The sequence below is a fragment of the Taudactylus pleione genome, unplaced genomic scaffold (genome assembly GCF_031769625.1).
Source record: "Taudactylus pleione unplaced genomic scaffold, aTauple2 ptg000161l, whole genome shotgun sequence".
NCBI lineage: Eukaryota > Metazoa > Chordata > Amphibia > Anura > Myobatrachidae > Taudactylus > Taudactylus pleione.
In genome coordinates, this window is record NW_028284563.1 from 2,403,070 (window position 1) to 2,430,109 (window position 27,040).

The window sequence follows — 27,040 nt, forward strand, 5'->3', positions numbered from 1 at the left end:
CTGTCCTTAAATGATGTACTGTACACTTGTCCTCTGTATTGTCCCTAGGGGCGGTCCATTAACAGTAGACTTATCTCTGTGCTAAAATACATCTGGAATCACCACTTACTGCAGCGATACTGGATGTCATAGCGCAGCAATGTATTAATCATTCAGTTTCCAGTGGGATTGCGGAGTAACAGACCTCTCTGGCGATCTGCATCCAATTGTATCGTATCAATGTGGTGTTGATGCTATAGGTCATGCTCATGCACGAGAAGTAATTGAAGAACGGGATTTTAATTTTTGCACACTGCATATGCGCACGTTTATAAAGCCGTGCATGGCGCATTCTGTCCAGAAGGTGGAGCCAGAGCCTCAGTTGGACTTTACATAAGCATTATGCCATCCTCAGGATATGATATTGACAAGTGATGATAAGCTCTGCTTTAAGCTGCTTGGTAAGCAGCCAAAGCAGTTTGCCACCATAGCCGACTATGACAGTGGCAAAATTATACCAAATGTTTGGTGCCGCTGGAGAAAATTGTGATTTCTCCCAAAAATGCCTACATTTCAAAAAATTATGAAAACACCTATAATGATGGGTATCTCCTTTTGATATATTTTCCCAATAGTGTGAAAGGTAGATAAAATATGTATCTATATTGTGCACTTAAATAATCATGTTGAGATACTTAATTTTTTTAAACATATTAAGTACATGCATAGTGTATACACATATCCTTGCAACTAAGTAAGACTAAAGTCACACATTCCAATAGAATTCTGTGCACAAATGACCATAAACCCTAGACAACTAAGCATGGTTACCAGGGACGTATCTTTCTACTGGCAGTGGCGTTCCTCCCCGAGGTGACACCCGGTGCGGGGAGGGATGCCATGCGCATGCCGCTGAAAAGGGGAGTGACCTCGCGAGCAGGGGGCGTGGCCGAGCACATGCGCCCACCGTCTATTCACCGGCGTGACCGGGTCACCGCACATTTCCCCACCCATGGCACATTGCGACCTGCGGGTGAAGACGGCACCTGCAGGCTGTCTTAGCGGTGCGGTGCGGTGCGCTGCGTGGTGAGGGCAGGGCGCAGAAAGAGGGCATGGCGCAGCCCCCCGCTAAAACAGCCTAGCGGGAACACTACTGATGGTTACAATTACAAGTACACAGTGCAGGTGACAGGTGACTGGTGATTCTAGAAATCACTCTTGGAAACCAGTGTAAGAGAAGTAAAGATTTGTGATAACTGACCCACGGTAAGGAGAAAGGGGAAGAATATTCAGCAGAATGTTTATCGGTCCACTATAGTGAATAATAGAGATACAGGAGTTGTTTCAGTTAATCTGAGGAAATGTGCAAATAAATAAGGAAGTCAACTTTTTCCATCTAAATTCCATCTATTCACAATTTATTACACATGGGATCTCCACTCTTTTGACATAAAGCCCATTGCCGATTATGAAAGTCATTAGGCATCAGGAGATTTTAAAGATTCAGCGTGATACCCCGTGAAAACTCAAACTTACAAAAGAAACTATATCAGAGGTTCCCAAACTCCGCTATTACAGTCCAGGTTTTCAGGATATCCTTGCTATCCAATCCAGATGGTTAAATTAAATTGACTCAGGTACTAATTAAGTCACCTGTGCTTAGGCATGGATAGCCTTAAAACGTGGACTGTAATGGAGGGGTTTGGGAACCTCTGCTCCATAGTAATCCATTGTCATTGACTGACAATGAATTACTATAGTAGGAACATTCATTAGCTGAAAGTCTCAGGAGAAAATAGTAAATGACTACATTGAAAAAAATTAAAATAAGTCAGAAATTCCTCAGGACAATGAGCATGACAATACAGAATTGTTAAAAAATAATGCACGGGGCTTTCTAGTTGTAAGATAATGCTGCATGTATTTTATATTGTGTAATGTCTAGCTTAGGTACATTGGAAAGATGTGTAGGAAATAGAGAACCTGTAAGTATTGTTAACAGACAGTGGGGGAGATTTACTAAACTTTCTAGAGACTACAAGTGGAAAGTTATTCATAGCAACCAATCACCTTCTAGCTATCATGTATATAGTACATTCTATAAAATGATAGGTAGCATCTGATTGGTTGCTATGGGCTCCATTTATAGCTGTCCTCTTTAGGAAGTTTGATACATCTCCCCCAGTGTTTACGGAAACATAGATAATATATTACCCTCCCCTATATCTGGTGTGGATTAGGTACCTACTGCACTATATCAGAGATGGCCAAGCTCGGTGCTCAAGGATCCCTTACAGGTCATGTTGTCAAGATTTCCTAATTGGTGCACAGGTGTATTCATTAACAACTGACACATATTAAAAAAAAAATCAACAGGTGGTCTGGAAAACATGAACTGTAGGGGCCTTTGAGGACTGAGGGCGCGTCTGAGCTACATAAAACCTCCAAGATCAAAAGAATCCCCAAAACTTCTTAGGAACGCCGATAATAGATTGTATATCAGCCACATCTTTGATATTTTCATCATTGAAAAAATGTTTGAAGCCATTACTGTACTTTGTCTATTTCTGTTTTCTTTCTCCTAGTTTGAACAGGGGCCCTGATTCAGAGCCGGACGCTCTGACAGAGCGCTCGCTCTGAATCAGGGCCGTCCGTCTTCATTTTTAGAGCGGCCTCCTGGCCGCTCGTATAGCTGTGGGTGACCACCCACAGCTATAGCAAGCGGCCAGGAAGATGGTCGCGATGGTCAAGACCATCGTGACCATCGGGCTTGCGATGAGACCCTTGTGGTAGGGTCTCGTTGCCGCAAGCCCTGGAGTGCTTTCGGCTCTATCAGAGCCGAAGGCACTCCCACTGACATCACTCGTGATGTCAGTGGGGCAGGCCCCAGACAGTAGGCGTTCCCATGGGAACGCCTCCGTCTGGGCAGGCATGCCCCCGGCACGCCCACCAAAGGGGGCGTGCTGTCACTCAATATCGACAGCACGCCCCCTTTGGTGCGAGACCCGGAGCGACGGTTTGCTCGTCGCTATCCGGGTCTCGCGCATGCGCACGACAGAGCCGCCTCCGTCGTGCACATGTGCACTGGGCCAACATCGACCCACTTGCGAGCGCTCAGCGCTTGCAAGCGGGTCTGAATCAGGCCCTGAGATCAGTATAAATAAATAAATAATAATAATAACAATAATAATAACAATAATCAGTAAACAAATGCTGTGCACTACATCTCACAACATAAGGCTATTACTAGCATCATAGACTACTATGTATTAAAGACTAAAAAAGTAAAGTAAAAAAACAAATCTCTCAACTCACACAAAATAGTTTTAAGATCAACAGTTGAGCAATAACATAGACAACAAACTTAATAAATCAAAACAGAAATGGGTAGTAAGTTCCTTTTAAATAGTGACACAATAAGTTACTCCACATGACGCAAAAGGGCACAGGAGGTTTACTTACAACTTTCGATTTCTAATGTACAGTTTTGTTCATCTAGCGGATATCGCCTCAGATCCATCATACATGCAGCAGTGGTTGTAATCCTGGAAATAGAATGACAGGCGTGTTAAATGACTGCATCCAAAGAGATGGAATTCGGTCGCTAATTACTGTACATGTAAAACTTTTTTTTCAACTTATAGCTAAAATAATGCAAACAATAATAGATCACATTAAATGTATATTTCCATAAATAATGTGAGGCTGTGATAATTCTATTGACAAAAAATGGTCAATACCACAAACCTGTTATTTTCAACCAGGTCAACGTGATTTATTTTAGAGTGGACGCTCATTCTGATTACAAGCTTAATGGTGTGCTAAAATGAAACTATTTAAAACAGACAATGGAGTCTAACTTTACATAAATAAGGTTTGTAATGGGCTTTCAGAACGACCATAAAACAGACATGTTAATTAAAGGTTTATTCAATAAATTGCCCTAAGTCTGACCGGAAATGTTCACTGCAGTCATAACATGACATTACAAATGATAATATCGCCCATTTTCAAAGCTGTGAAATGACTTGCTAGATAATTTCACTGTTTTATTTAAAGACATACAGGAGCAATACAAAAAAAATATTCACTTGTCGTACATTGACTATATGCTGGAGATGTGTGTGAACACAACAAGCAAAGATGTCAGGTTATCGCATTCTACACAAAGCAGAGGAGGCTAAGATTAAATTCGGGTGCCTGGGATTAAATACCTGCTTTTCAAACAGTCTACGGTTGGTGTCACAAAGGTGATTTACATATTATTAATGAAGGTTTAATATGTCCCTGCAATGTGGTCTGCTCAAATATAATAATCTCAATTGGAGAGCATTTATATTGAGCAGTCTGGACACTTGTCCAAAACATTGATGTTGATGTTTTAAAACCCTCTTGCTCAAGGTCATCTCTACCATTATGTGCAGGGGGGCACCGAGGGCTATGGCGTGCCTAAGACATTGAATAAATGCCTTCATATTATGCAATCAGAGTTTTTATTGACACCACAGTAGCCCCCACAAGGATCTTCGGCTGCTGACATGGAGGAGAAGCAGCTGGCGGTTTCTCACTAGGAAGATGTTGGCTGCTGCCCAATATATTTCACTTTCGGGAAGGGATACCATATAGGATACCATATAGCAGAGTTTCCGTCTGCCATACTCTCAAGCAATTAAAGCAGTCCAGTGACTCAGAAAAAGAAAATATTAAATTTACAGTGATTAGACTTTGCACTTTAAGGCTCGTATACAATTACACGCGAAAAGCCGTTTTCGCGTGTTTCTGGCGAAAACTTTTCGCCGATGATGTCATTTTCGCCTGTTTTGATTTTACTCCGTGTTCAATCTGAAAGACTTTCCGCCTAGGTGGAAAGTCAATGCAATGTACTAGGCGAAAAAGTTTCGCCTATGAATACCAGGCGGAAAAAAGTGCAGAATTGGGGTTTTGGAGTGCAACGTTGCGGGAACCCCCGTGCAGCCTTCAGACAGTCCCCCAAAGGTAAACTGTGTCAAAACTTGTTTTAAAAAGACTTATGGACACCCCAAAAATTACTTTGATTTTGGGGGCGAAAAAAAAAAAAGTTGGGGGACAAAGAAAAAAACTAGCGAACTTGACTCCGGGGGGTCCCCAAGTATGCCCCAGGTGTTTTTATCATTGCAGGTGCTTGCAGCAGGTGGATTTTTCACAATTTTTTCAACTTAACTTTAGCAACTTTTAAATATGGTGACCCCCAAGTAATTTTCTGCAAAAAAACCTCCAGAATACTATTCTGCACCACTTATACAAAAATGCTATTTAGCAGCTATTGAGCCCGTTTAAAAACACCAAATACCTTCAGCAAGCCAAATCGGGGGGTACCACAGTTAACCCCCATGTCAGAGCATCTTTTGGGGGTGTCAGGCTGATTTACTCAAATCTGACAGTACTTTCTGCCTGTACAAGTTTCGCCAGGTCCTGTTTTCCCCTACTTTCAAATTGAATACGGCGATATGCGGGCACGAGCGCGATACTTTTCCGCCTGCAAAACGGGTGAAGTAGGCGAAAAGTCCGGGAGGCGAAAAAGTATCGTGGCTTGGCTCAAATTGAACATGGGCCTAAGGCTCATATGTAATAGGTTGCGATTTGTAGGTCCTGGCGTAATTTTGGCAAGATAGCCACTAGATTTAAAGCTGCAATTTTTTAATAGCGAAACCAGGTTATTTTTACATTCAAACTAAAGATGTGTGGTTCGGTTCGGTTCGGTTGAATTCTCCCCGAATTTCATCAATCTGGACAGATCTGAGTCACAGTTCTGATCTCCTGAGGTGATCTAGACAGATACAAGTCGCAGTTCTGATCTTCCGGCGGTTTGGAATTCAGATTTTAAATCCAAATTTGGGGTTTTAGATTACAAAAATGATTTGATTTCAGCTGTTTTTAAAAACTTTTTATTAATTTAAAAGAAAAAAAAAAGAGACAAAACCAAAACACTTGAGGATGATTTTGCATAACCAAAACCAAAACATGGGGGTCAGCGCTCATCTCTACTTCGGTCGCAAGCAACCAAGGTTTTCAGTCTGCGCATGTGTCAGTCGCACTGCGCATGTGCTGGAATGGTACTTGTGATGATTAGGATGCAGCGTAAATTGACAGACATCGATAAATGGGGGGACTAAAAGTATAGTGGTCACTAAAACGTAGGTATGTCGTGACCGTTTTGGGGGGGTGGCACAGCTAGTGACTGCGAATTCGTACACAGATGTTAAGCGGCCTCAGGGTTTCTCAGAAGTCTGATGGTGCGACCAATGTGCCACTTTATATGCAATTTGAAGCTATGAACGACAACAGTGGCAATTTAAATGTTAGTGGGAATTTCTGCACAGGTTTTTTAATGCAAATTTGGCCAAAGAAATGTGGGAAATACGGTAACTGAATTTTGTTTTGATCTTCATGATGAAGCTTTTGTTTGGAATACACAAACCAACTGTGGAACCTCTCACAAGTGTATTTATTTTAAGATACACTAAAATACTTTAATTGTATGCAAATGGCCTCTAATTAATTAATGATGTGACCTCTGAAGACAACTGACTGCTCCCAGATTTATTTAGGTGTCTAAGGATTGGGGTAGTTATTATATAATCAACAGATTTCTGTTTGTGATTTATGATTAAGACACACACTTTTTTGTTTAATTTGACATTATAGATTATTTTGTGTTGATCACAGGTAAGAATTATACATCCATGTTGAATTTCTGAAGTAAGAAAATAAATGTGAAAAATGTTAAAGATGGTTTAAAATGTTAAAGATGGTTTAAAGATGGTGAAAAATTGTATAAAACATGGTTTAATTAATTTCCACTTGGAAATAAACAATTAGCACATTACAACATGTTGGGGTATATCTACTAAAGTGAGAGTTATTAGAAGTGGAGATGTTGCCCATAGCAACCAATCAGATACTACTTAACATTTATCTAGCACCTTCTAGAAGATAATAGCTAGAGTCTTATTGGTTGCTTTGGGCAACATCTCCACTTCTAAAAACTCTCTCTTTAGTAAATTTACCACGTTAAGTCTTTATCAATCATTTACATAACACTAAAATATAATACAATATAATACAATAATTCGTATTTACTATACTGTCTAAATTTTGTTTATAGATAATTACTAAAAAAATCTAACTTTTAAATAGTCTTTTAGCCACTTTTTGAAACCAGTGTCAGGTTTATTTATTTTTGTAAGCTGTATTGATTAATAAACCATTGGCAGTCTAAATGCATTTTTTTTATAAAAAAAAGAAAAAAAAATCCATTCTGTCATTCTTTTTATCTCTCCATGAAATATTAAGAATTAAGCACATGTGTGAATGGGAGCAAGAAAGAGAAATAAAGATATAAGTCAGGCTGCATCCACCATACGATGAACACAGCATGACCCGATCTCATCAGTTGGATCATTGATCTCTAGAAAGGACAAAGTGTCGGCGCACACTGACACTTTTTCAAGCAATGACAGAACCTTGGACATGGTTTGTTGCATTCATAGTGTGGTCCATTCTTGAAAAAAAAAATGACTCTGGTCTTCAAGGGAGAATTTTTTTTCCTTCATAAAAAGAGAAAATAACTAATTATCCTCAATGCAAGAGCACACACACGAACACTTGCTGAGCTTTATAGGTGATAACATTGTTTTGAAAAGAATTTGGTTTGCAGCGAAAAAATAAAATGTTTCGGCCAAAATCCATGAATATAAGCTTGCTGAGGCTTATTGAGCAATACTGGCTCAGAGCGGTCAGGGCTGGGTTAAGGACCACATGGGCCATGGGATGAAAAGGATCAAGGACCTATTGTGAGAGGCAGAGGAGCTGTCACCAGTACTGCGTGGGTGTGACCAGTACTGTGTGGGTGTGACCAGTGCTGTGTGGGTGTGGCTTGTGCCATATGGATGTGTATATAACTACGCTATTTGCCCCAATGTCTCCATAAATATGTAAAAATAGAAAGATTGCATCATTTTGTGAGAAAAATAGAAATACAATCGTCGTGCTCATGATTTATGGCCGATAGTGCGGGCAACTGGGCAGCGGACCATCATCATGCAGCCATGATAATGGGCCTATTCTTCTGTGGAGGTCTAGGGTTGTGGTGTTATCCGTCCCATTGTTAATCTGGTCCTGAGAACAGTGAGTCTTATGCTCAGTGGAACCAAAATCCTACATTTGAATTCCACTAATAGTAATAATAATGATAAAATTATATATATATATATATATATATATATATATATATATATATATATATAGCTCTTTAGTCATCGAATTCTCCCCTTCTTGCTTGAGATAAAGCTTTTCACCCTATCATAAATATATCCCATAATGTGGAATAAGAAATTAGTTAGACAAGAAAGTTACATTAATCATTGTACAAACCATATGATTGGAAGAGATTTATTTAAAAAAAAAAAAAACCCATACTAACCTAATTTAAATATTTGGCCAGCTTTATAAATGTGGAAAGACATATAGGGGTATATGTAATAGGTTCCCATTTGCTAGAACCAATGTAAAGCACCAATGTATATCAGGCTAATGCAGGTCTTGCCTTTAAAAAAAAACAGCTGCTTTAAATTAAGCGTCTACAGTATATTGCCGAAATCACACCAGTTCCAGCAAATCGCAAACAAATGACAAAAACAAAACATTGTACATCAAATATTATAAATGGACTCCAGAATATGGTTTCTGTTGGTTTAACTGTGTGCTGCTGATTTGATCATGAGCAATTCCTCAATAAGAAACTCCTTGATCCAGTTAGAAGACATCCATCACTTTCCTTGCTTATAACTTTAGAACTTAACCCTAATGCTAACAAAACCCCAGCAACTTCACCTTAACCTCCATCACCAGCAGCTTAATTCTATCTTTCTATCCAGTAGCTTAACCTAACTCGTAACCTTATGATCCGCCTGTTACATTTATGTAGCCCAGTAGGAATTTCAACAAGACCAAAGATGCAACTTTAAAGAGATTGGTGCCAGGGAGCAACGGAAGTAATGGTAGAAAGGTAAGAAACGTGATTATGAGCAACAGCTGATGTAAATGAGCCAGCGTCATTAGACACATCGAGCATTTGGCTTACTTTATTCAAGGAGTCAGCAAGTAATTGCATAGAAGTAATTACTCACATGCAGCTGTTGTCATTTAGATATATTGGAGGTTACTTTACCATAGATGCAAACATGCACAATGTAGCAATTAGCTATGATCGGTTTTGTACAAGGTGAAGTTACGAAACGAAATGTCCGAGTGACAGCAACGTGTCCCTACACTGTAAATGCTTGCACACCTGCTTCAACATAATGCACATCTTATATATATCTTGCTATACATTATACAATATATATAATTTATTTTTATCTATATATCTATCTGATTGCGCGGGTGTATGTTTTATATATATATATATATATATATATAAATATACACAGTACATACATATATTTATACACACACATACAGTATATGTTGTATACAGTATATACACACGGAAAAATAGATAGATGGATAGATAGATAGATATGAGATAGATAGATAGATAAATATGAGATAGATAGATAGACAGATAGATAGATAGATATGAGATAGATAGATAGATAGATAGATAGATAGATAGATACATATGAGATAGACAAATAGATAGATAAATATGAGATAGATAGATAAATATGAGATAGATAGATAGATAGATAGATAGATAGATAGATAGATATGAGATAGATAGATATGAGAAAGATAGATATGATATAGATAGATAGATATGATATAGATAGATAAATATGAGATAGATAGATAGATAGATAGATAGATAGGACAGATATGACATAGATAGATATATATATGATATAGATAGATAGAAAGATATATATGAAATAGATAGATAGATATGAGATATATATATATATATATATATATATATATATATATGATATAGATAGATAGATATGAGAAAGATAGATAGTTAGATATGAAATAGATAGATAGATAGAAAGATAGATAGATAAATACATATGAGATAGATAGATAGATAGATAGATAGATAGATATGAGATAGATAGATAAATAGATATATATGAGATAGATATATAGATAGATAGATAGATAAATAGATAGAGATGAGAAAGATAGATAGATCGATATGAGAAAAATAGATAGATATGAGAAAGATAGATAGATAGATAGATAGATATGAGATAGATAGATATGAGAAAGATAGATAGATAGATAGATAGATAGAGAGATAGATAGAAAGATAGATAGATAGACAGATAGATATGACATAGATAGATAGATAGATAGATGATAGCTAGATAGATATGAGATAGATAGATAGATAAATATGAGATAGATAGATAGAAAGATAGATATTAAATAGATAGATATGAGAGAGAGATAGATAGATAGATAGATATGAGATAGATATCTATGATATAGATAGATAGATAGATAGACAGATAGATAGATATGAGATAGATAGATAGATAGATATTAGATAGAAAGATAGATATGAGATATATATATAGAAAGATAGATAGATAGATATGAGATAGATAGATAAATATATAGATATGAGAAAGATAGATAGATAGATAAATAGAGATGAGAAAGATAGATAGATAGATAGACAGATAGAATGATATATATATAGATAGATATGAGAAAGATAGATAGATAGATATGAGAAAGATAGATAGATAGATAGATATGAGATAGATAGATAGATAGATAGATAGATATGAGAAAGATAGATAGATAGATAGATAGATAGATAGATAGATAGATAGATAGATATGAGATAGATAGATAGATAGATATGAGATAGATAGAAAGATAGATAAATATGAAAAAGAAAGAAAGATAGATAGATAGATAGATAGATAGATAGATAGATAGATATGAGATAGATAGAAAGATAGATATTAGATAGATATATAGATAGATAGGTAGATAGATATGAGATAGATAGATAGATATGAGAAAGATAGATAGATAGATAGATAGTTAGATAGATAGACATGAGATAGATAGAAAGATAGATATTATTCGGGACAGTCTAGCTGGAACTGGTGGGGGGGGGCAGGACTCGGGACAGAGTGTGTCTGTCTGAGACTGACCATCAGCTTTGGGGAAACTCGGCCAGGCATTGGGGGAGGGAGGTACTAGCCGCGTCAGACTCTCTAGCAGAGCCCCGAACGCAGTCGGCCGGCATAACTACAGAGGGTGCAGCAGGGCTCAATTAAATATACTTTATATAAAAAAAAGTCCTATTTGCTTGCTGGAACTCAGGCACCCCCACCCCCCCTAGCGGCGGGCCCCATAGCAACTGCACCTCCTGCACCCTCTGTAGTTACACGACTGGATAGATAAGAGAGAGAGAGAGAGAGAGAGAGAGAGAGAGAGAGAGAGAGAAGAGCTACCAATCAGATTCTAGCTAATATCTTCTAGAAGGTGCTAGATAAATGTTAAGTAGAATCATATTGGTGTTATGAGCAACATGTTCACTTCTAAAAACGCTCACTTTAGTAAATTTACCCCTTAGATAGAGATAGATAGATTAGATAGATAGATAGATAGATAGATAGATAGATAGATAGATAGATAGATAGATAGATAGATAGATAGATATGAGATAGATAGATAGATACATAGATAGATTAGATCATCAATATTATAAAACTACAATAATGCAACAATAATTTTAGAACCATAATGATCCATGAGCAAAACATTACTGAAATATGCTTTACCCATCAAAGGATCCAAGATGAACTGAAAAGTCAACAATAACCTACATCCCTGCTTAAATACGTAGAATTAAAACTAGCACTCACTAATTTACAAGATGAAAACTGATTAACTGTGCATAATTTACTTTGATGGATGCTCCATTATTTAGGCTGCCTGCTAATGCTGCATTATAAATGCTAAAGCTACTGAGTGAATCTATTATAAAAATTGTTCCAGGTGTTAGAAATGCTGAGGGATTTATTGTAAGTAAACTCATTTTATAAAAAAATAGTTCTGGAATGTCTATTAGCACTATGGGGCAACATTCCAGACGAGCCCATCAGATACTTTGTTGCATAAATATCCACCACAAATTCCCACAAATTTTTAGGAGGGAAAAAAACATTTTGGAACCTCCTTTTACTTACATTGTGAATCAGGGGCCTGTGTGCAATCCTTTCCTACCCCCTCCTACGTGCAGTGTGCCCCCTACCTTCTTTAACCAGTGCCATCTTCACAGTGATATTCGGGAAGATGGCGTCTGCCAGAGTCTTTGCTTTTGATGCATGGTGTTACCTTCCAGAAGATATCACTGGAAAGTTGGCGCCAGTCACAGAGGAACTCACATGCCAACAGCGATGTGAGGTATGCTCTGGATACAGGGTATGTTGTGCGGAGAACCCCCCAGGGCCATCTTCTAGAGACCAAGTTTAATTTAATCCTATTGAACTGCTTTTGGCACTATAGTAGATTTAAGACTTAGATCAAAGGCCCTTCCTGTCCCCAGTGTGCATTAGAGATCTGGTAATACATAAGATAATTTCGCTCTGTGTCCACATTTTCTTTTCAGAATTGCAAAGATTTGAAAGGTAGCGCTCTACCCCCTCCCCATCTCACTCTCCCTCCCCCTCTCTCCATTTCTCTCTCGCTCTCTCTCTCTCTCTCTCTCCCTCTCTTTCCCTCCCCCTCTCCCATCTCTCCCTCTACCCCCCTCTCTCTCTCTCCCTCTCTCCCCCCCCCTCTCTCTCTCTCTCTGCCTCTCTCTCTTTCCTTCTCTCTGTCTTTTTCTCTGTCTCTATTTTTATTCATGTGACTTCATGCATAGTACAATTTAAGGCAACTGAAACAAATGAGATTCCATCCTAAGACTAGACACCAGATAGCATTTATAGCAGTGGTCTCCAACCTGTAGCTCTGGTAGCTCGCGGTCTTAATTTTGGTAACTCACCTAGCTCACCTAGCTGCAGTACTGCCGAGTCATCTAGGAGGAAGTGATCTTTGACATGTGCTCCCCCATGGCATCGACGTCATGGGTGGAGCCACAGGGAAGCACGTCAGGTGATTACTGCAGCCTCTACAGTAATCATCTGACGGGCTTCTCCGTGGTTCCACCCACGGTGTCTACGGTACGGCGGAGTGAGTGACTCCCACCCAGCCCTGTTGGAAAATCACACAGCAGCCCTGCCTATATCTTTTTCTCCTCTACTGCATGTACCTCCTTGGAGCCGGTAATTAACAGTAAAATGTGCCTGTGCTTACATTTTATTTACAAACTACAACAATATCACTGTAATTAATTAAATGCATTTTAATTTTCTATGAAACATTTTTTTTTTCATTCTCATTAAATGACCTTCAATTGTTCGGTTATTAGCCAGATATTTTTTTCTACAATTTTAGCAGCTCTTTAGGAGGTTTCATTTTACTAAAGTTGCTCACACCACAGTTAATGTTGGAGACCACTGATTTATAGCATATGACCGCAACTATAGATCCAGTACCAACACAAGTGTAGTTGCCTTCTGTTCCTAACACTGTTTCTAACACTATTCTACTCTCCTCCTATGGAGCTTTCCACATCTCTAGAGGGTATACGTTCAGGAAGCCGGCGGACGCAATGCCGACCTCCGGCTTCCCGGCTGCTTATTCCCGGCGAGGGCTAAATGACAGGAGTCTAAATCTAGACGCCTGTCATTTTACCGATGCCGGGAGACCGGTGCCCAGCATCCCGATAGAAGGGGGGGAGAGGGTTAGGTTTAGGTCTCCCCCGGGGGGGACTTAGAGTTAGGCACCCCCCCAGGAGGTTAGGGTTAGGCACCCCTACACTTAGGTGAAGGCGGCGGGGAAGGGGGGGGGTTAGGTTTAGGCACTTAGAGGGGGGATTAGGGTTAGGCACAGAGGGGGGAGTTTAGGGTTAGGGGTCAAATTAGGTTAGTTTATAGTTATACTTACCTTTGGGACGATCGGGATTTCCTCCTCTGTCGGGCTGCCGCTGCTGGGATTTGATCCGCTGGCCATGTGGCAATATCGAATGCCTCTAGAGATGTCCACACTTAGCTGTCTGATATATGCTGTAATTTCCTACCACCTCAATGGATACGTGTCTACTTAATAAATGTCCCTTCTGAAACAATGCTGACAGGTAGGAGGTATGGAGGTGCATGGCACACGCCATACCGTCTCTGCAGACCACCCCTCCCTCAGCTCTGTCCTACAGAACGTTGACTGTACCACCACTAGCAGCATGGCTGAGAGGTATGTGCTGATGTTTATGTGTAGACACTTTAATACAATCTATTCAGTACAAATAAGTAGTCCATAGGTGGCCTGTTGCAGTATTAGCAGTAAACACATTATAGCTCTGTAGCTCAGCATATTATTCATAGTTTGAGACAATTAATAATACTTATAATATTTATAATAATCAGTTTTATTCCTTTTTCTTTGAAGTTAAAGTGGAAAGTCATGCATTAAGCACAATTTGTATGCTAGATAAGACAAGAAATGAATTTACTTTAAAGTAATTGCTGTCAAAAATAAAAATTGAGTAGATAAGAGAACATACAGTACTTTACCTTTATCCTAGAAGCTTTCAAAGCACATAATTAGCAAAGAGAGGAAGGGACAAATATGCTATGTATTAGCAGAAGTGGAGTGCGTCTGGTCATGTGACCTATTGGCAGAGTGTAACGGAGTGCATCTAGTCATGTGACCTATTGGTAAAGTGTAGCGGAGTGCGTCTGGTCATGTGACCTATTGGCAGAGTGTAGCGGAGTGTGTCTGGGCATGTGACCTATTGGCAGAGTGAAGCGGAGTGCGTCTGGGCATGTGACCTATTAGCAGAGTTTTGCAGAGTGCGTCTGGGCATGCGACCTATTAGCAGAGGATAGCTGAGTGCCTCTGGGTATGTGACATATTGGCAGAGTGTAGCGGAGTGCACCTGGTCATGTGACTTATCAGCAGAGTGTAGCGGAGTGTGTCTGGGCATGTGACCTATTGGCATAGTATAGCGGACTGTGACTTGGCATGTGACCTATTGGCAGAGTGACCAGAGAAGGACACTGGGGTCCATAACTTGATAGATGGTATGATGTAAATATATATATATGACCACAGACAGTACACTGGGAGTAAACTGGGTATACAGGATGTTAAGTCAGTTGCACAGCAGAGGTGCTGGTGGCCAGTGGCATAACTATAAATTTTGCTCCCCCCTGCCAAAAAAGTTTCAGACGCCCCCCCATAAAACAAACACATCCAAAGACGACATTTAAGGTGTGTGGTTTCATGATACAGTCATGTCCCTTACACATTATGCCACACCGTAATGCCCTTATAACACATAATTACACACAGTAATGAACCTGTAACACATTATGCCACACCATAATTGAAATTGGGAACTAGAATCTAACCAGAAACCTGTAGATATATATTCCTACCCGGCGCTCCCTAATCACAATTGATTGTTGTAATATATCAATTGTTGAGGGTATATAGTATAAATACAAATGGTAATTAATATTTGATCCCCTCCACTAACAACAGCGCTGCACACCTTGCTGTCAGTTGCAAGTCTGGCACACTTAGTGATAAACTTGAAAATAGAAAAGAAAAGGTTGCGCTGCTGCTGCTGCTAGGTATAGATAGCTTAATTGATCAACATACACAACTTCTCTGACTCATAAAATGTTTAATACATATAAAAATTGACATGGTGATAGGCATAATAACTCTATAAAGAGTAAATTCAACCATTAAATTGCAATCTTTGTGACAAATATAATACATTTATTCCATATATTCTATTTGTCACAAAGATTGCAATTTAATGGTTGAATTTACTCTTTATAGAGTTATTATGCTATCACCATGTCATTTTTTATATGTATTAAACATTTTATGATGCTTAATACATCACCAGAAGGTCAGCATTCACGATGTTAAAATGTCGATATCATTAATGTCGACACCTGAAAAGTATTGACATTGACAGAATGTCAACATTTGCATTGGGGTTAGGTTTACTGTTAGGGTTAGCATCAGGACTAGGGATAGAAGCAGACTAAAAACAATAAACAAAATTGTCGGCATTATGTTGACATTACATCAGCATCGACATGCTGTGTGCGACACGGTCCATGTCATTATGAACATGTTGACATAACGACCATATGTCAGCCTAAGGAATGTCGGCATTTTGATTGTCAAAATAATATAACACATTAATATTTTACTTATTTTCTTGCATTTGAAAATGGAGGTCACTGTGTGGAAATTTGGGGCATATTTAATAACGAGCGATATTCTTGTTATCACTCGTCGCTAATCTTAAATGGTGCTCCAACCAATCAGCTCCTGTCATGTCTTTGAAAAATGACAGTTAAGAGCTGATTGGTTGGAGCACCCTTTCAGATTAGTGACAAGTGATAACAGTCCTGTCGCCTCTCACAGTCCTGTCGTTTCCATCTCAAAAATATTTCAAGATTAGACCCTTTCTCACCCAGGATGCCACCAAAACCCTCATACACTGGTCATATCTAGATTGGACTACTGTAACCTTCTTCTATCTGGCCTCCCCAACTCCCATCTCTCTCCTCTCCAGTCTGTCCTCAATGCTGCTGCTCAACTCATCTTCCTCTCCAAACGCTCTGCATCTGCCTCCCCTCTCCTACAAGCCATCCACTGGCTCCCCTTCCCTTTTAGAACCCAATTCAAGATTCTCACACTTGCTTACAAAGCCCTCACCCATTCCTCTCCCATTTATATCTTTGACATCTCCCTCCACTCTCCTGGCCGCCCCCTTCGCTCAACTAATGCATGCTGCCTCTCATGCCAACTGATTACTTCCTTCCACTCCCGCCTCCAAGACTTTGCCCGTGCTACTCCCGACCTTTGGAACTCTCTCCCTATCAGACTCTCCTTTTCTTTACAATCCTTCAAACGGGCTCTCAAGACCCACTACTTCATTAAAGCCTTCCAGCTCCCATCCTAACTTGCTGCAACATGCTCCTTCCTCCGTTTATCCCATCTGTTTCACCCCTGTTTGTCTGCCCCTCCCCTTTAGAATGTAAGCTCTTATGAGCAGGGCCTCTACCCTCTTGTGCTTCTCCTTACTTTACTTTCACCTACTGCTTACCCCCCACCAGGGCACCTAACACTTGGTTGCTTACGCTCTGTTGAATGTAAGCTCCTATGAGCAGGGCCCTCTACCCTCTTGTGCTTCTCCTTACTCTACCTTCATCTACTTCTTACTCTCTACCAGGGCACCTAACACTTGGTTGCTTTGCATTGTTGCTTATCTGGGTGTTATGGTCGCGAATGTAGCAATGTATATTATTCATACCCTGTAATGTATTGTATTGTACTGTAAGTCACTGTAAATCAATCTATTTATGTACTGTAAGACGCTGCGTAACACTTGTGGCACCATATAAATAAACAATAATAATAATAATAATAATAATAATAATAATAATATCTAGGTGTTATGGTCACTTATGTATCAATGTATATTATCCATGTCCTTGTCCTATCTTGTACTGTAAGTCAGTTGTCAAATTATTTGTTTGTGTACTTTGTAAGGCGCTGCGGAGCACTTGTGGTGCCATATAAATAAAGGATAATAATAAAGGATAACAATAACAAGAATATCACTCGTTATTAGATTTGCCCCTTCATTCGGATAGGGTTGTTTTTTTTTTTATCTAATTCCATTCCTATACTTCAAGGTTCTACTTTGACTTACACACTTTTCCGATCTGAGTCCTGCCCTTCCCGAAAACATGATGACTTTCTTTCCACATCATCTTGCCTAACACACTTGAGCGATTTCTCATCACACTCTAGGTGCCATGTTGTGCCGCTCATTGTTCACCTTTACATTACAAGTAATAATTTTATAAACGTCTGAGCTACATTTGCCCGAAACTGCTATTTAATCCAAATGTGCTGCATATGAGAAAATCTGTCGATGAAACTTTGACAGGCAAAGTAAAATTGTATTTTCATTGTTTAATCATGAGCACTGAATACGCTAATTTATTCTTATGAACTGAAAAAAGAAAAAATGTAAAAAGACCTCTGAGACTATTACAGTACCTTATGACAGGAGGCATCTGTAAGTAATTTATTTTTCGTATTTAAAAAATGCTTTGCTCTAGTGGCTAAGGTTAGCACAGCCATATACGTGTGGGAAATGAAGATAGCAGGTTGAGTAGAATCAGCTACAGAATTGTTTTCTCTGCAGATTTGTTCTCTTGGATGCATTCGTTAAACGCGGAAAGCTTCTAAAACTTTTTGATAGAAGTTTGAATTAAAGAGAGCAAATGCCTTTGGAAGAAGATGGTAAAAGAAAATCCTGTAGGCAAAACTACTTGCCATGTTTGTTATGTTTGCTATGAAATATGAGAAGTTAAATAAATGGGACATTCAATTATATTGTTATGTTATGGTCTGGAACCCACCTTAGAAAGTGAAGCCATCTTTCCCAAGTACACAATAAATGGCACTCATAAATATTGACACCACAACAAGACTTTTACTTATTTCATAATAAACTTAGAAGCAGGGGCATACTGGGTGTCATTGTCGGACATGCAAAACCGCGCCCCTAGCCGAAGCAAGAGTTATATATGTCACGTCCAACTAAAGTAGACCGCCGCATCTACAGCCCTGGTGACCATTAAAACCGGATTGTGATAATCACATTTTATTGGACAGGAATAAAGTTTTGGACTTCTTCCTGGCTATGTCCCGGAACTCCTTCCAACAATAACAGTACAATTCAGCCTTTCAAAGGGACTACCAACATGGCCCCTCCAATTACCAAGGGCTGTAACAAACCAGAATGAATTATATAAACAATTACACCTTGATTCTTTGTTCATAGTTGCTCATCATCATACAGTACTTTTCTTTATTTTATTATCTTCTTGTTTGAGATGTATTCTTTTATAGGTTATTATTTTGTCATTGAACTAACTATTCTCCATCTATGTTTCATTTGCTTTATTTATTTACATGTTTTCAAGAAACTAACATGGTCCACAAGCAAGGGCGGATTGGCCATGAAGTTTAGTGGGATAATTCCCGGTGGGCTGACCACATGTGGGGCCACCTGTTAGCTGGTTTCATTTTTTTTACATTGAAAAACAACATGCAGCGGCAATCCGCATGCTATTTGGTGGCGCGGGATGTTAGGGAAGACTCGGGCTGCCCATCCCCGGCCAAACATACCGGAGATTAGCCGCGGGTGAATTAGTTTGACAGGCAGCCCTTCGGCGCCTGTCATAGCAAGCAAAGCGGCCCATGGAGGATCTCTCATCGCAAGATGAGGACCAGACGAAAAGAGCTGACAGCGCAGCAGCCAGGTGAAGAGAAGGAGGATGGTGTCCTGGCTCATCTCCACGTGGCGTAAGTAATACCGGGCACTGCCCCCGTCTTTGCAGCACAGATTCAGGCAATGTCCTTAGCTGCTGTGTGGAGGTCCCTGCAATCAGCGTGCTTGGACCTTTAGAGCCCCAGCGCCTGGAGATCTGGGGCTAATGTTTAAATAGAATGAAGCACAGATAGTATGCACCATAAATATAGTGCTCTGTCCCTTTCTAAACCATAGTAATAACCTTTTACCCAAATCAATGGGAGTAAAAGAGCCTACACATAATAACAGGTCAGGTTCTAACATTAAAGGAGCAAGTTTAATCTCGCTATATATTATCCACATAAATGGTGTACATAAAAAAAACATAAATTAATAAAATTCCATCAACGTATTATTATCATTACTATCATTTATTTATATGACGCCACAAGCATTCCGCAGCACCTTACATAGTAAATAGAACTAATAAGTGAACAAGAAACAAGTAACTTACAGTACATTACAGTGCAGGACAAGGACACGATTTATATACATTACTCACAATAAGCAGCCGGGAGTTGGCAGTCACGTGTTAGGTGCCCTTATGGGGAGTAAAGAGTTGAAGAAAATGTAACGAGAAGCACATGAGGGAAGAGGTCCCTGCTCGTGAGAGCTTACATTCTAAAGGGGAGGGGCAGACAGACAGGCGTGACACAGAAGGGGAAGATAGGGAGAAAAGCGCATGAAGTAGTTTAGGATGAGAGCTGGAAGGCATTGATGAAGTAGTGGGTCTTGAGAGCCCGTTTGAAGATATGTAGAGAGGTGGAGAGTCTGATAGGGAGAGCATTCCAAAGGTAGGGAGCAGCACGGGCAAAATCTTGGATGCGGGAGTGGGAGGAAGGTGGTTAAGAGAGGTGGTTCCCCAGAGCTCATACTGATGTAATGTGCAGCTATTGCAAACATAAGATCCAGACTTGACAAAGGACATTGTCCGAAACGCTTCGTACGGACGCCAAGCTTGTAAGTAACGCTGAGCATCATTTTGGCCCTGTGAAAAGTACTCAGGAATTTGATGTTTTATCCATCTGTGCTGTCAAGCGATATGAGTAACAGGGACTTATATTTGCAATAGCTGCACATTTCATCGGTCCTGTAGTGCCCCGGCATCTGTAGATCACAGGGTTACTCATCCTCCTCTCTAGTGATGCAGGGAGGTGAACAGCGAGAGCCCCTTCTGGCTGCCCTGGCAGGGTGAGAGGACATGCCAGGGGAACCTGTTCTGTATGTCCCTGTCTTCCTGTGTGTAACCACCTGGCCAGGGCTGACCCCTGATCTATTTACAGTGTAGTACAGTAATGTATGTACAACACTAACCAATGTGTCTGACTTACACACAGTCCCTATGTTGTTATCCTGACCATACTAGCATATGAGGCAGCTCTCCCCATCTATGCTGCTTATATCTGAGTCTTATTGGAGCAGAGTAGTTACAGGATCACTAACCACAAAATCATTTTTCTTAATAATTGTATAGTGTATTCCACTGGCGCTCTGCTGAGGGCTGTTACCTTCCCAATGCATTGTGGTTGGCATAACTTATATAGCATACACATATTATACATGTCTTTAGGACAGCGTCCCAATGGGCAAGTGTGCAAGGTTGCCCCTCAGATGCTGCCTGTTACATTTGATAACCATCATCCCCCTGTAACATGGCAGCCAGATTCAGGGGAGCCATAGAGAGCATGGGGGACATATTTCAAACCAGTTATTTCATGCATATTATTTAGCTTGTAGTACATGGTCTTGCAATGTTTTAATGCCCAATAATGGCTTTAATTGCTGTCTGTTTCATGCAAAAAAAAGGGTCCGCCTAAAAGGCACAGCACATAATGTGCTTAGCTGCACATACAGGCTGTCGTGGAAATTATATTTAAACTTTGCAAACTTTGGTAATGCAAAGGCTGTGTAGTGTGATCTTTGCATAAGCCAAGCCATAAGGAGTATGGTTGTAATTGGCTTGTCCTACCCAATCATGTCATCTTGCATAACAAAGAGATCACTAATGGGGACGTCTGATTGACGGCATGTATTGCCCTCCCTTCATAACAGGTATGTGGTGATCAATCAATTTACTGCATCCATAACAACTGCCTTAAAGCCGTATTCCCAGTTATTTGTTGTAATTTCACCAACCTACTCCTTCATTTAAACGGATCCTGGGATGCTGCGGCTACTTTTCTTTGCTTTAGCCTTACCTATCACCCATGTCTCCAGGTATAGTGATGTACTAATCCCGCCTACTTTGGTATTGGTTCCGCCTACAGTTAATTTGGTGCCGCCCACGCGAGACCACTTCCAGAAATTTTTCCAGGGCCACTTTTAGTTCCCAATCCGCCCCTGTCCATAAGCATGCCATGCATATACTTAATATGGGTTGGGTACGGGATGCTGGCACTCGGCATCCCAGTGGTCAGAATCCTGACGATGGCATCCCAACAGGATTAAGGTACAGGCACCTGTCGGTCGGTATCCTAACCCTCCCCCTCTCCCTGCCCCTCCCTCTCCACTGCCTAAATCTAACCTCCCCCTCTAGTGCCTAAACCCAACCCACCTCGCAGCATAAACCTAACATTCCCTCCTTAGTGCCTAACCCTAACCTTCCTCCTAGTCCCTAACCCCTAACCCTAACCCCAGTACATACCGTCAGGGTACTGGTGGTCGGGTTGCCGGAGCTGGGAATCTGACAGGTGTCAGGATTGCGGAGCCGGCACTCTAAGTGCCAGCCTCCTGACTGTCAGTATTATAACAGCACCCCCTTAATACATATTTATAAAATTTCACCTTCTAATAGTGAATGAAAGATCCTGGCAGGGTTACCTACACTTATTCTACTGCAAAGGGGTGGCATTGAGCTTGCTTTCTGTCTTTGTATATGCCCGTGACCCATATATACTATTGTTCACCCACTTTCCTTCCTTTGCCCACTTATGCTGGGCTTTTGGCACTCAATTAAAACCTGCTACAGGCATAATCATGTCCTCAATGAGATCCTTGCTGCCCACAGAACTGCAATGGGAACTGATGCAAAAGTCTATGCAGTGTTTGTGACCCGCCATCTGACTCCTTTTAGTTTCTTTTTCCAAGTTAACATTTACAGTGTATGCTTGAAACTACAGAGAAACTAGATCCTGGTTTGGGGGGGGGGACATCATGGAGTGTTATAACAGTCTACTGTCAAACAGAGATGTGTGGGTCCAGGTTTCTGAAATCCGATTACACCTGACTTTAGGGGTTTCGAGTAGATCCGGGTCAAGAATCAGATTCACTTTTGTAACCCAGTTCAAACCGTGCCCCGGTTCAGAGCTGTTGTACTTTCGGAACTTGGATTTAAAAACCAAATTTGGGTTTTGGATTTGGACATTTCAGTTGTTTTTATCGATATTTTTTTTATCGATTTTTTATCCAAAAACCAAAATATGAAGATGAATCCAAAAGTAAAACATGGGGCTCAGCGCACAACTCTACTGTAAACTGCCCTTCCTGAATACCTCCTGTTTTTTTTTTATTTATTTTTTTAGCACCTCTCACTACTTAAATTGTCTTTCTACATACCCACCGGTGGCTCTCTCCCTTCTCCGCTTTATGTATATTCTAGTACTTTGAGTCTTTAAAGGGCAATTACGTATGCAGTTTAGCCACAATTTACCATTCCAGAATGGCACATCGCATCCAGCAACATTACAAATTATTTTCTGCACACTCAATAGAAGGAGAACTAGTGATGTTGACCCTACCATAATAAGTGGATATGTGCACAGGTGAATGTGGTATATCAAATCAGCCCCTTTGTATCGGAAGCGTATTATAAGTCTGTGGGGCTGACACTGTGTGGAGGATTTCTGTTGACCATAACTTGCTGAGAATCAGCACATCATCAGTTTCCCAGAGGATTGAACAAGCTGTAATCAGTTTGAACAGACTAAAATAAATCCTCTGGAATTTACCAGTGATGGGTATCTGCAAAATGAAGGATGGGTAAATCAGTGGTGTACAATCTTACTGGATATTAGAGTTCTACATTAAAATAGGGCTCCAAGTGTTTCTAAGTATTATAAGTATAACATTTATGCCAGTTGAAGTGGAAAATTATTTCTAAATACTTTTTTCTTATAGATTTATTCATCGTAAAGTGCTGTAAGAAGTAGGAAGTAAATCAAAATGGATTTTCCTGCCTGTGGAACAAAATGTTTTTAAAAATGCAACACAGGAAAATTATTTTAATACCTACTGGAAATTATATATACATTCACTATGTAGTCATTCTCTGAAGCAGGAGAAGACATGACCGTGCAATACAATATTAGTCTTTCTTTGCAGTAGACGGTTCTATGTGTGATGGGAGTGAAGGGAATAAATACATTTCTAAATCTGTCCTCATTAACCCTGTAGACTGCAATCTGCTGGATGAGAATTCATAAAGAGGTGTACTGTATTTGATAAATAAAAATAGTGATCACCACACATTGGGCAGTGTTCTATCGTACAATAAAAGTGATGGAGAATTTAGGCTTATCAATAGAAATGTGCAAGAAAATAACAATAGCTACAGTATGACATGTGAAGCTATACTATGCTTTCAGTATATAGTTTTACTATGCTGTTTTGGTGTTGTCTCTTCTCAAATATCTCTTGTTGATCCTCCATGTTATGTTATGAAAGTTTACCTGACTTGGGCACAGTACAAGTTTTTCCCACTGTCTGTGTGTTAATGGTTGAACAAAGAACATATTCTGGAACAGGTTATGAGAACAGACACAAGAGAGCAGATTAATAAAACTAATCTTCCAGTGAAATCTGCAAAGTATGTCTGTATTTCAAAGGGAGTAAAAAAAGAAAAAAGAAAAGAAGATGCCCGGTGGCTCAGAACTTAAACTAACAGTAGCTAAACTGAATAATGACAATGAACAACTGTGAAAATGTAATGGTAGAAGTGCTTTTATATGGAGATAGCGTGTGGAAGGTTAGTACTATAGACAGACAAGAGGACAGTAATGGGACAAGAGAGACACATAGGCACGAGCAACCATGAGCTTTTAGGTGAAGATGGAGTTCCTATTTACATAAGAGATAAAACTATATCACAAGGCATGTGGAAGCTGAATGGAAAATCCAGTATGAATGTTAAGCTATTGCTAATGAGGAAACTATACCAAATGTGACTTTGCAAAGGACCAGAGATGAGAAAGACAGTAGCAAAACTCAAGTCACGTGCCCGATGTTTTCCTACTGCTCATGCATCTGAGATGCATAGTGCATATATTCTGATGGTTACCACCAGGGGACACAGATTGAAATTGCATGGAAGCCCATGCAGTTTGATGGGTGGTTGGTAACGAAAATGGGTAATAGAAAGGAAGGGGGGGGTGGCCTAGCAGGTGCTGGCGAGTCAAGGTCGCGTTGATGTCAGCGACTGTATCTGCAGATACAGTTCCACTGTCACCAGAGGTCCCCCAGACATTCTGCAACTGGCAATGTCTAAGGGTCCGTAGATAGTGCCTCTTTGCACACACATTGGCGGATTTGCGCCTCAGCCTATGAGCATTTCAATAGGATGCCTATTGGCCTTGGCATTATCATAATGATGCAGCAGAAGCTGTGTCCACCTCTAAATCACCCCCAAACTGTAACCCCAAGGAAGCCATACTTCTGTGCAGTCTACACATTCAGTGCACAATTAATGTTCTGGAAACAAATCCTAAATCAAAATTAAAACTCAATTTTGTATAAAATCAGGTTTATCGATGAACCACAGCATTAGAAAGTGGCTCAGGAATGGCCCTTAAAGCTATAGATACACAAAGGCACTATAAGGAAACGAGCAGGTTTCAGAAACACTTTTTGCTAAAAATGTATTTTGAAAAATATGTTATTAACCTAATTCATTCATTACAAATTTGACAATATCTAATACATTTTTTGTAAGGAAATATTCATCTCTTAAGTTGTTAAGAAAACAACAGATGACATTTCCAGAAAGGTCCAAGAGAAAAGCTAAAAGTGCTCTACTGATACCCACACAAAATCAGTGGAGCGGAAATTTTACAGCAACAGCCCTATTGCTAGGCGCACAGATTCGGGAGCAGCAAGTGGCATAACAAGTGATAGAAACTTGTTCACTGAAGTTGACCTGCATCAAAAAGAGATAATTTATCTTAAGGTGGAAGCAGTTTCCCCAGTATAGGAATTGAACATGGTCCACTCATGTGCTCCAATACAAACAAGAGAAAACTACTAATAAAGAATGTATTGTAGGGACACTCTTTATATGTAAGGTGCACAGAGGCTGAATCACCATCAAATTTAAAATAACTACAGTAGTCTATTATTCTGAGTTGAAGAAAGGTGATAGTCAGAGTTAAAGTGAATGAACACCAGTATCATCTCAGCAAATGAGACTAAGGGCACCCTGACAGGATAATTGCATTCATGTTTGACCGACATGCCTGACGCAATGACCTGCAAAACATACAGGAACTGCAAAAATGGAACCAGATGAAAGATCTCCTGTTATCAACTTGTCCAGCATTTATGAGATGTGATTGTTAAATAAAAGCTAAAGCCACTAGAACAGTAATTCCAAAAAATATAAAAATAATAGAAAAGCCACAACGTGTGCAAACCACTATTCAAGATATACTGTACAGCTACTTCTCAAATGAAGAATGAAGATTAAGTATTGGACTAATAACAAGACTTTGTAATAAAGATGGGCAGTAAGTTTCATGGAAATCCAATCAGACTATGAAGAACCCTAGAATGACCACATGCATGGTAACAGACTACAGATTATCTATAAATATTGTGGTGATGCAGCAATGCCAGCTTCTTACTTGCAAAACAGACTATGGTTAAGAGACTCCATGTAAACTTTGGCATGGAGAGAAATCAGCGTAAAACACATCGGAGCCTTTAGGTGCAAAGCAATTGTTTAAATTCTGCAAGCTACAAAACCGATAATGGAATAAATTCTTATTGGATACGGTGGGTCTTCCAAAGGATACTAAATCCTAGATGCAACAAGTGGCAAGGTGATTGTCAGCAACAACATGAGTTTGATGAAGTCATAATGGCTTTTAAGATGGTCTTATAAGGGTCACCAAAAGACATTTCTGGCTCTGGTATTAGAGGAGGCATGGCAAGATGTCTGGATGCAAGGCCACACTTCATTGTGAATACTGAAGCCCTGTGTAAATGGGCACCTCTTAAAGAGGTGTGGCCACATCATCTTGGAGGTGTGGCACCTTCAAGGCTCCCACCAGCTTGGCATTTCTGGATCTCACTAGACTTAAGTGTAGAGGAGAAATCACACCAATCATAAATACAGAAATTTAATAGGGATACTGTTCTACTTTAAAACTGTCACCAGACCTGACATTTCAACAGTAGGGGGAATCTCATGTAGAAGAGTCTCAAAGCCAGCCCACATGGACTGGAATGCTGTGATAAGGTTATTCACTATTTAAAGAAACCAGTAACTTTCAACTAAGACTTCCAGCAACTTACAAATGCAACCTAAATGGATTTGTGGATGTTTAAAGAGCAGGGGACTCTACTGACAGAAAGTCCTCCAGTGGATACATATTTTTACTT

General features: G+C 39.8%; 1 protein-coding gene across 5 annotated transcripts in view; it reads right to left on the reverse strand.

The window, feature by feature from the left end:
* The window catches only part of GABRB2 (gamma-aminobutyric acid type A receptor subunit beta2), a 401,709-nt gene that overhangs the window by 117,006 nt on the left and 257,663 nt on the right, over positions 1-27,040 (reverse strand). For all 5 annotated transcript variants that reach the window (XM_088475062.1, XM_088475059.1, XM_088475058.1 and 2 more), the window contains exon 5: positions 3,442-3,524. In XM_088475062.1, the coding sequence (XP_088331188.1) occupies positions 3,442-3,524 (83 nt within the window). The remainder of the gene's footprint in view (positions 1-3,441; positions 3,525-27,040) is intronic.